This window comes from Diachasma alloeum, unplaced genomic scaffold (genome assembly GCF_001412515.2).
Source record: "Diachasma alloeum isolate Michigan unplaced genomic scaffold, Dall2.0 Dall_scaffold_00192, whole genome shotgun sequence".
NCBI classification, from domain to species: domain Eukaryota; kingdom Metazoa; phylum Arthropoda; class Insecta; order Hymenoptera; family Braconidae; genus Diachasma; species Diachasma alloeum.
The window spans coordinates 1262211-1273987 of NW_021680357.1; the positions used below are offsets into that span (position 1 = coordinate 1262211).

The 11777-nt window shown below is 37.5% G+C and overlaps 1 protein-coding gene across 1 annotated transcript in view; it reads right to left on the reverse strand.

The window, feature by feature from the left end:
* LOC107048418 (transcription factor collier) overlaps positions 1–11777 on the reverse strand; it is a 116702-nt gene that overhangs the window by 93517 nt on the left and 11408 nt on the right. The window contains exons 2-3 of the mRNA XM_015271576.1: positions 7412–7565; positions 1915–1978 (exon numbers count right to left, since the gene is read on the reverse strand). Coding sequence (XP_015127062.1) covers positions 1915–1978; positions 7412–7565 — 218 coding nt within the window. The remainder of the gene's footprint in view (positions 1–1914; positions 1979–7411; positions 7566–11777) is intronic.

Sequence of the window (11777 nt, forward strand, 5' to 3'; positions counted from 1 at the left end):
CCCCCCGACATAAAAATCTCGCATTGATTGATCGGCCTCGGGTGGCTGTGGAAAAGAGAGAAGTATGGAGCAAGAAAACTGTTGAGACGAAGAAAGCTGAGGGGAAGGAGCCGAGGGTTAGGGCCAGAGGTAAAAGAGGACGGCAGGTACTGGGGATATTGTGGAGTGAGAATGCGAAGAGACGTAGAAATAGAGAATGAAAAAGAAAGGTAGAGTAAAAAAAGAAATGAGAGAAAAGAAAAGCAGTGAAGGCTGAAGGAAAGGATCGAGGGGATCATGGAGGTTGGCACCGGCTCACAGCGTATATGGAGTGAAAAATTGCTGGCACCGACTACCATCGCAGGAAGACTCAAAGCTTCTTAAAATGTCCGTATAATGCCGATACTATACTATTGAATCCCTATCGAAATCTTCATTGATATCTGGGTTTATTTCAGGGAGAAGTCATGCCAATTAATTGCGAATTATGCGGCATTGGGGTTTTGTACTGGGCTTGCGACGTATCTACTTTGAGATTATTGTATGAGAAAGGAGAGAAAGCGCTGAAAATTTCCGGGCCTGTTTTTTGCCGTTGGGACAGGCTTTACGACATCTATTATCGTTGATTGTTAGTTGTAATTGAGTTAAAATGAGGTACATCGGCTACGGCGCCATCGGGCGGTGGCGTCCTTGTACCATTTTCATAACCTGCCTGATTTACAGCTGATGATCAACGGAGAGTGAATATTTTTTGAATATAGAACTGGAGACGAGTAAATTATAATTAGTTAATCAATATATCGCTCAATAGAATTATCAATTATTTATGGAGAATGCGGTATTGGGCTTTCGCATTCACTTTTTACCCATCGCATTCAATTAAATTCTTAATATGCATGGTGAATAAAGTATATAAAGCAGCACTAGAAATTTCTGGGGCAATTTTTTTTGTCGTTGAGACAGGTTTTATAACTTTTATTATCAATAATTATGAATTTTAATTGAGTTGGAGTGAAATCAATTTGTTTAATAAAGCAAAGAAAGGAGTAACCAGTTAAAGTGATCCCAATGTTGTTATAGTTGGAAGGGCATTCAGAGGTTACGATCGGCCATGGCGCCACCTGACGGCGGCGTCCCTGTACCATTTTTGTAACCTGCTTGATTTACACCTGATGATCAACGAAGAGCGAAGGAGACGAGTAAATTATACCTAGATTAATCAACATATCGCTGAATAGAATTATCAATTATTTGTGCGGAATGCGATATTGGGCTTTCGCATTGGCTTTTTACGCATCTCATTCAATTAAATTCTTAATATGCATGGCGAATAAAGGAAATAAAGCAACACTAGAAACCGGGCCTGTTTTTTGGCATTGAGAAAGGTGTTGCGACTTCAATCATCATTAATTATTAATTATAATTGAGTTAAAGTGACCCCAGTGTTACGATCGGCCACTGCGCCACCTCGCGGTGGCGTCCCTGTACCGTTTTCATAATCTGCCTGATTCACAGCAGATGATCGCCGAATTGTAAATATTTTGGAAACAGGGCTGAAGGAGAAATTTCCTCGCAAAAATTCCCGGAATATTCTCTTCACACACAAATGAAATCCATCCATTCATTTTTCACTCGAGGAAGAGTAAAATGTTTTTATCGCAAGCGGCAAACATCCATCGATGTAAAATATGTCTCTGTTTGGGACTGATCGGCACCGCCACGCGAGTCATTTTAAGTTTTTAGCCGGCACCTGCCGGACGATCGGGTGTCCGTGCGGAATGTTGATGGCACTTCATCGTCGCTTTGCCGCGCCATTCCCCTCCATTATACACCCCCTCCCCCTCGCCATTCATTCTGATATATGGATGGGTTTGGTGTGTTTTGCCCCCAAAGTTGGAGAATTTGTGATGACAAAAAAGTAGATTCAGTACTCACCATTGGCATAGAGCAGTTGCAGCCTGTACTGGATTCCATTATTCGTTTTTTGTCCCTCTGATTCCTGCAGAAGAAGATTCATGGATAAGTGAGTGATAATTAATTCAGTGGTCATTACAGATATGCTACGTTTCATATTAATTAAATGTGATGTGACGTTGTGACAACAGCACGCGCCATCTCATTCCTAATTATTAATTTCTTGATGTGCCGGTAAGAGCAGCGTCATTATTGTATCGTGGCGTGCAATGCATAATTATCTTGGGAGGCCCTCGCGTTGACGAGTTGTGCGTGCATTGTGTGCCATATGCCGATGGCTCGCAGTAATGCATTTTCAACTATTCCGCGCCCATGTACAGTTGTTCGAGTGTACCAGGGCTGTCAGCGATCATCAATTGGAAAATTGTTGGTCTAATTTTTTTTGTTGAGCTGAATTCGTGCGACTGCAGGAGAATTTTTAGCGATTTTGCGTTTGCGAATTATTTCAGGGATTTTAAGAGGTTGTGAAGGGAAATGTCTTTGCGCTCGTCTCGCTGGGGTGAACGCGTCATTTGTCCAAGATTTCTAGACAAGTGGGTGTGAAGGAGCGATGTTTCAAACTGGATCCACTGTTAGAACATTACTCTTGAAATTTAAGTGAAAAAGCTTGAAATTTTTAAGAACCATAAAGTTAGATGAAATTTCTATTTCTTCATTGACGAGTCAGTTAATTTCTTGAATATGCAAGCAATTCTTGATTTTCAGGGCCATTTGACATGAAAAATCTTGAAAATTTTGAAAATTCAGGCAACAATTTTTTCGAATTCTCAATCTATTGCAAATTGAATTGTATGTGACGTTCAATTTTCACGATGAGTTTTGAAATTAAAGCTTTCAGTGAAAAATAAATGATGGTTTAACATGAAAAATCCAGTTTTCTTGAATTTTCAAGATGACTGAGAAATTTGGTGAACATTTTCATTTGAAATTGAATTCAATTTTTAATTCAAAATTATTCAATTATTATTCACAATAATAATATTAATAATAATACATGAAAATTATACAATTATTCAATTGAATAATATCGCAAATTCAGATGACGCTGAGACTGAAATTTCAAGAAATTTCTAACAGTGTATCAGAAAGGAAAATTTTCAGAATTAGAATTCGATTGCATTAATCATGATGATTACTATTTTTTAATGAGTAATTATCCATGAACGTGGAGAGTCACATGTCCCTAGCCTCGTCTCGTGATTTGAATGGCAACGAGGGGCTATATCCCAATTAATTAGAATGCGAGCGGCCTATTTTGTAATAAACAGCATTAAAACGTCGCGAAGGAAAAAATTAGGGTTCAATTGGACGGTTCATTCCCATTTCCATTATATCTATTCTTTGCCAATATTTCAGTGAAATATCAAGATATGACTGTAATTTAGGCATTTCGATTGAATTTTTAACTACATGAAACCTCAGTCAAAGAATTTTTAATCCTATTTTGCTATTACAACGAAACATTTCAAAGTTGTAAGTTTCTTAACTTCTCTGTTAGAAAAATACTCCTGAAATTTAACGTAAATAATCTTGAAATTTTAAACAATTACTTATTCACACGAAATTTTCATAAATTTTGTTACTGAAAAATCCGTTTAATTCTGGAGTATTGCAATGGAATAGCAATTTTCAGATCCACATGATAATAAAAATTATTAAATAATTTGAAAATTCAAGTTACAATTGCCCTAAATTTTTAATCCACTGAAAATTTTGTTGGATGTGATCTTCAATTTCCGCAATGAATCTGAAAATTCTAGATGTCATTGAAATATCAGTGATAATCTCAAATTGACTTCAAGTTCACACCGTTGATAATTCAAGTGCAATTATTGCTTGATTTTCAAAAAATTTCAGACAGTGTTGTGGTTTACAAATCCACTCTGTCGTAGCACTAGTTGATGTCAACGGGATTTTGCTCTCTTATTTTTTAATAAATCAAGGTTCATTGCTGTCTATAAGTTTCCTCATCAACTTGATTAACTATTCCAATCAATCATTCATCAATAATATTTATTATTTAATCAATTATTGATTATGATTATTATATTTCACTCTTCAAAGATTTATGGGACTGTCAAAATGATTGAGATGATTCGTGTGAAAAGTGAAAAATGAAATCGGTTGAGTGTCATACACTTCACACATTTCCTCCCAAAATGTCTTAAACTATTTTCACATCATCATCCGTAATATCCAAAGCAAAAAAACCTGAGCATTCAAAAACTATAGCTTGCAATGATTTTCACGAGAGGGTGTTAAGGGAGGCTACGGTGGTGTCTGTGCTCGCCGGGGGTTGATGTATGTCCGCGGTGCATGACCCTAATTAATAGGGAGGCCACGCGATGCAACTGTCCGGCCCACGTGAATTATACACGCTCGCGCATATACGGAACATAGGTGGCGCTGAGGGTGGCTATGTGCTTCGTCCCTCCCCCCACCGCTCGCTCATCCCGGCTTACAAGCCTACCCCCAGGGCCAATTCACCGACACAAACCAGGTACCAAAACCGCGATGTAAACACTTGCACGTGGTGGGCTCTGTGTAATTAGTTAAGTAGGCTGACCTGTGAGGTAAATGGTATGGAATGAGGGGGAAGGGGGGGGGGGGTAGGAGCTGACGGGGTGAAGATCAACTTCAATAAGGGACAACCCATTTTGCCTCGGCTACTCATTTAAATGTTAGCGCCATAAGACATTTTTGGAGAATCATCAATTGATTTAAAAAAACATGAAGAAACAGATGAGAAATTGACGCATGTCTGACTGTCAGACTTTAAAGGACAAAAAGCAAAGCAAAAGGCTTAATTTGGGGTCTTAAATGTCTGAAACAGGTGATGAAATTGTCGTAGTTCGGGAGACTGGCTCGTTGGTGTTTTTACTGCGAGAACTCGTCTTAATTTAAGACAAATGTTTCTTAATGGGCGACTTCGTGATCACTAACACTGTGAATGTCTTAAAATAAGACATTTTCCCGACAAAAGTATAAGATGTTGTGTAAGTAAGACATTTATATGATGTCTTGAAATCCAAGTCACCAAATTTAAGGTATTTTTTTTGTCATAATTCAAAATATTTGAAGAGTATTCGGACACTAGTCATTTATGACATGGAATTTAAGACATAGAATCATAAGACATTTTTAGTGACTTATCCATTTTGACAAATATGGAGAAATGAATAGTCTTAAATCAAGGACAAGTGTCTTAATTTGTGATACCAATTATCTGCGATAACTCGTATTTTAAAGATGTCTTAAGTTAAGACATTAGAGACAGAAATGGGTCTTAATAACCGACTTCGTGATGACTAAACCATCGAATGTCTTAAAACATTTTATGATGTCTTAAAATATCAGGCACCAAATTTAAGACAGTGTTTAGTATTCAATCAATAGTCTTTTCGAACGGACGCCCAACGACAGGACATTAACCTCATTAAGACATGGCATGATAAGACATTTTTGGTGACTTATTAATTTGGAAAAACATGAAAAATTAAAAGAAACACCGATGCAGGTCTTATTGTCATAATTTGAGCCACTAATTCTCATTAATGTTTCCACTCCGACAACTCCTGTCTTGAAGAAGTCTTAATTTAAGACGTCAACCATAAAAATATGGTTTAATGGCCGACTTCGTGATGACTAAAACTTCGAATGTCTTAAAATAAGACATTTTTCCGTGTAATTACAAGATTGTATAGGCAAGACATTTTTATGGCTAAAAATACCAGTCATCAAATTTAGGACATTTTTTAATATTCAATCAATAGTCATTTATGACGGCCGTCCAACGACTGGACATTAATCCCATTAAGACATGGTATCATAAGACATTTTTGGCGACTTCTTAATTTGGAAAAACATGGTAAATTAAAAGAGACACCGATGTATGTCTTAATGTCTTAATTTAAGCAGTTGCGAAAGGCTTAAATTCGGAGCCTTAAATGTCTTAAACAGGTAACAAAATTGTCTTAATTTGTGACACTAATTCTCGTTAATGTTTCCACTCCGACAACTCCTGTCTTGAAGAAGTCTTAATTGAAGACATTTTTGGCGACTTCTTAATTTGGAAAAACATGGAAAATTAAAAAAGACACCGATGTATGTCTTGATGTCTTAATTTAAGCAGTTGCGAAAGGCTTAAATTCGGAGCCTTAAATGTCTTAAACAGGTAACAAAATTGTCTTAATTTGAGACACTAATGCTCGTTAATATTTCCACTCCGACAACTCCTGTCTTGAAGCAGTCTTACTTTAAGACGTTAACCACAAAAATACGTCTTAATGGTCAACGTCGTGATGATTTAAACTTCGAATGACTTAAAATAAGATATTTTTCCATCTAAAAACAAGTCGTTTGATAGACAAGACATTTTTTTAATATCTTAAAGTTCAGCTCACAAAATTTAAGACACTTTTTCGGTCACAATTTAATCAAAATTATTATCGCAAAGACGATTTGTTTTTCCACTGGAAGATAGAAATCCTGTGAGAATGTGCATGTCTCAATGTCTTAATTCCGATGCACTCACTTGAAACAATTATACCAGTTCAATTTTCATAGAATACCTCTTCAATCCACTAACCCAATTGCCGAGAATCAATCGATAAGCTCATAAAAACACACTTCAAATTACAATTCTCCCACCAACTTGAGCACGATGCCCAAATAATGACGACGATATGAGTGAGGCTACAATCTTTGATCGGTTAACTCAGGATAGAAGTATGAGGGTACGATCAGCGCTTTTCGACAAGAGGATTGCGTGACTCCGTCACGCAATCCTGTCATAGACATCCACCATTCCGAGTTTCAATATTATATTAAAGCATTTTACACTGTTGTGGGATCAGACATATGCGACGAGTCCCGAAAGAGTTTAATATTAGACGCGGACTATCAGATGGAAACGGTAATTATCGCGATGAAATATAGCCGTCTAGTGGCTAGACCAGTGAAGTTAGTCATCAAGCGATTGTTCGTTCAGACAAAAACTATCTTGTAATTAGTGATTTTTTAAGTGCTCTCCAATTTCTTTCTCTGCCTGCTGCAAAGATCAAATCAAATAAATTTATGCTGAATATCAAGGAAAATACACTGATAGAATGATTCATTTATTCCAAACGAGATTCGTTAACTATTAACGAATGGTAGAGTTGAATACGACCAAATGAATATTCGTTAATAGTTAACGAATGGTTCACTTGAATGACGAAAGTCAAGTCAAACAAGGCTCCTCAAATGTACATTCGTTAACTATTAACGAATGAACATTTGGTGAGACCGAATAGACTCTAACCTCCAACCAAAATCCATTCATTAACAGCAACTAATCCGTTCTATCAGTGTACGTAAGAAAACTTATCTAGAATGTTTAGCGTATGCGAGTTAAGCCTTCAAGGTTTAAGAATGCTTAATAAAAAAAGCGATTGGTCGATAAAGAGCACCTCCTCACCTGGTCTTTTTCTACGAATCCAATGAACGCTGTCCTCTCGATTTCGATGGGCTGGCCACCCCTGTCGTACAGAGCTATGACGAAGTGGAAGAAATTACTTTTCCTCAAATTGCTAGGTGGTTGCTTCTCGAAATGCGCCCTTCCGACACCGACCCTGTAACATATTATAATAGTGTTAGTGCTGGTGGGAGGAGGGGGTGCGGGGAAAAAAGGGCAAGCGTAGGATAAGTGAGTGGTCTAGTAGGAGGAAAGGCAAGAACGGAGGAAAGACAAACGAGGTCGAGGCGTCGGGACGGCGCTCAGGTGGCCTCGACGCCTTAAAATCCCATTAAGGCCTCATGTGCTGAGATTAGGGACACTGGACTCCACTGGTATCTTTGAGTAATGGCGCGGTGTCCCTCCTCGGAACCCTATATGTTTGGGGTGAAAAAACTGGACTCCTTTGTGATTTGGTGGAGGGAATGACGGTAGGTACAAGATGGGGAGCAAGGCTCTAGGAATAATATATTGTGGGTGGTAGTTGTTGGCCGTCACATGTCTTACAGGGACGCTATGGACAACTGGGTACGGGGACGCCACCGCTAGGTGGCGCCGCTAGGGGGTAAGCGCTGCGCGACTGGGGGACACCATTACTTCCAGGATAGAATTTCAATTACTTGAATGACTTCAATCAAAAGGAACACGCAACATGATTTCATGATTATGCTTCTGACTTAGAATTACTTCATCAATTTGGAATTAATGATTTCAGACATGATTCTAAGGGCATTTTCGAGAGGTGCAATGACTTGATTTCAGGGATTTCGATGGATTCAATGGTTCCGCATGATTTCGAAGTGATTTTATCACAGAGCGAGACTTGCAGAAGTCTCAACTTGAGACGTAAAAATCTTCGTTTGATCCTTCTGAAAGTCTCAAGTTGAGATTTCCGAAAACCCCAATTTGAGACTTGAAAATCTCAATTTTAGCTTTCGGAAATTCTTAACTTGAATTTCGAATCTCAATTTGAGACATTCAAAAGTCCCAACTTGAGACTATCAGAGGGTTTAAAGTAAGATTTTCAAGCCTTAACTTTAAACATTCAAAAGTCTTACGGAAATTCAAATTGCGTGAGAAAAATGAAAAAAAAATCATGAATATTCAGTATCATTCAAATTGCATTTTGCATAGAATTATTCTTTTTTAAATATTCTTGGTTTATAAATAATTAATTGAAATTGTTTAAACTTTCAGAAACCTTATTGTTTTAAGCATGAAATCGATTCCTGGTAAAATTCTGATTATGAATAAATTTGTTACGATTCCGAACAAATGGTTTTATGGCGGAAGTTGATTGTTTATAAATCATTTATAGAAAATATTCGTAACTTTCAAAAATAGCAATTTTTAAATTACTGCATCGATCTTCCTCCAAAAGTAAACTTTCTAATGTTTTCTCAGATTTTAAAAACGTTTTCTAACGATTCAATATCGTGATTCAATATCAGATCAAAATAGCCAGAGCACTTGGATATCCTTAAATTGAAACTTTCGAAAGCCTCAATTTAAGACTTCCATAAAATTAAATTTGAGATCGTCAATCTCAAATTAAAATTTGTTTTTTTAGGGTGTTATCATCATTCACACTCATTTGATTATGATTCTCCATTCACAGTTCTATATTCCAAAAATATGATCCATTGATCATCAGCGAATTGGCGAGCTTCTGAAGACGCGAGTGCGGGGACGCCACCGCGAGGTGGCGGAATAGCCAATCGCAGCGACTAAATACCCTCCCCTCATTCCGGAACCGCTTACTATTCGCTAAAAAAACTCAGCGAATACATCCAGCCTCCAACTCCCGAAGATAAAATCCCTTGGGAAAACGTCATCGTTGGAGTCCCGAGAAATATCCTACGCGTCAGGCACGAACAGCGGGCGTTCCACGAATCGTGAAGGAAACAATGGCAAAAGCACGAAGAGTTGATAGACGAACGGAAAAGCAAGTTTCCTGGCATCATAATCGAGAAACAATTTGGCGACAATTTTTCAAGCTGTCAAAATACTCTCGACTGAAGCGAAGTCTCCGGGGAGCATTTGGTCAGTGGTTTCGACGTCTTACTTTTCTTGATTCGCTTCCCTGCTCCCGCAAATATTTTTTATCGCCTTATATATTTATTTTTCCGAGCAAGAGAAGTCCGGGGGAATATATTTTCAATTTTTACGACAGCCAGCAAAAATCTGAGACAATGGCACCGGAAGAACTGTGAAGGGAGTATAAAAATTAAATGATCTCACTGGTGCAAACTCTTGCCAGCAATTTGGTTTCAATTTCCGGAGTTAACCAAAAGTGTCTGGTTACGAGGCGATAAAGAACAACGACCCTTTTTCCTTTTTCGGTCGTGTTTCTCCAACGAGAGTAGATCCGTCGCAATTTTCGTCGCGCCTTTTTTCCGCAATTAAGCTCAAGATCGCTTGAATATTTAACGTCTCACCGACACCCAGTACCAACTCCCGTCGTTTCGGCGTTACAAAACTTTTCAAACTTCGGGAGTGAAACTTCTTGGCGAGAAAAAAATTATGAGAAGTTGGTGTCACGGTGTTATGAGGAAAAATATGACGATGGAAAATGTTTATTGTGTGGGATTTTTATTTTATTTTGACTTTTTATGTGAGGGACTATTCACTCATGTGATATTTGACACAAAAATGCATCCATTAAATAAGACGTTTTTTAGTTTAAAACAACATGTTTGAGAGACAGACATTTTCGTGCTGTCTCACGGAAAAAATATGCTTGATTCGAGGATGATTATTTCGTATCAGCCCGGGTTGTATCAAGCGCTCTCAAGTGTAATATAAGGGTCAGACACTAAGTGTGAGAATATAAGGGTCAAAAAGCGGAGGTTAAAAAATGAGGGTCGGAATATTAGAGTCAAAAACTGAGGGCCTGAATGTAGAGGTGAAGGAATGAGGGTCAGAATGTTAGGGTTAAAAGAAGAGGGTCAGAATATTAGGATCAAAAAATTAGGGTCAGAATATAAAAGTTAAAAAAGTGGGTGTCAGGCAATGAGGGTCATACAAGGGCTAAAAACGCTGATCAAGCATAATATATGACTTATATTTAGACCCTCATTGCCTGACACCCACTTTTTTTACTTTTATATTCTGACCCTAATGTTTTGACTCTAATATTCTGACCCTCATTTTTTAACCTCCATTTTTTGACCCTTATACACTGAGAGAAAAAATTATTCCTGCCAAGGATTGATATTCTCGTCAGAAGATCATATTTTTTCAGAACGAATTTTTCCAGGACAGTCATTTTCAGAGAGTCCAAGTCTATCCTCAAAAATTACAGTGATATTGAACAATCTGATTATTATGCTACATATGACCTTGACAAAATGTTCTCCGATATCTTCCGGATTTTACAAATTGGCGATTTTCTCAGGTAAAGAAAATTGGAATAATTCCAAATGTTAATAATTATTATTGGAGTTTCTTCGAGGTCATATGCAGAAGAATATTCTTATAGATCACCATAATTCTCACGCTTGGAACTGATTTCGGAGCACCTGGAAATGACTGGCCTGGAGAAATACGTTCCAAAAGAGATATTTTCTTCTACTAAGAGTATGAAAAAGATATCAGCAATAACATTTTCTTGGAAGGAATAAATTTTTTTCTCAGTGTATTCTGACACTTTATTGCCTGACCCTTATATTACACTTAACAGGGCTTGCCACAACCCGGACTGATACAAAAGAATCATCTTTGAATTGAAATACCCATCCCCCAATTGATTCAGGTATAGTTAATTTCTTTGTCAATTTCTCTAATGGTTAATTTCCCAAAATTAACTATTACCATTATTTGACTTTCCAAAAACACTCCCAACAGCCGTACGAATCCAAACATTTTGATTGAAGAAGTCCCAAATAATTTCGTCTTAAGCTCTTCATCATTACAGTATTTATTCTGCACAAAAATTTTTACAAAAACGAAATTAAAACAAAACAGCCATAGTATTATTGAATCTATTTTACAGTGCAATTGTTGAAGGTTTTATTTCGGCGAATTTCCCACAAAATCTAAATAAATAAATAAAAAATTAAACAATGACCAAAATAAGAATACCTACACGTCCATGAGATATAAAGAACCAGCAGAGTTCCGTCAATAAAATACTTCAATTCTGTGACTCAACTCCAACTGCTACCCTTCTTTGGTACTTTTTCTCCGCGCAATTCAAAATTATCAACCGTAACCTCCCATTTTCAGTATTGCATTCAATTTGAGCTTCATAACGCCAGAGCATAGGAATTACATTATGGCAGATACGAGTGGATGCCAACGGGGGGAGGGGGGGGGGGGGAGCAGGGGG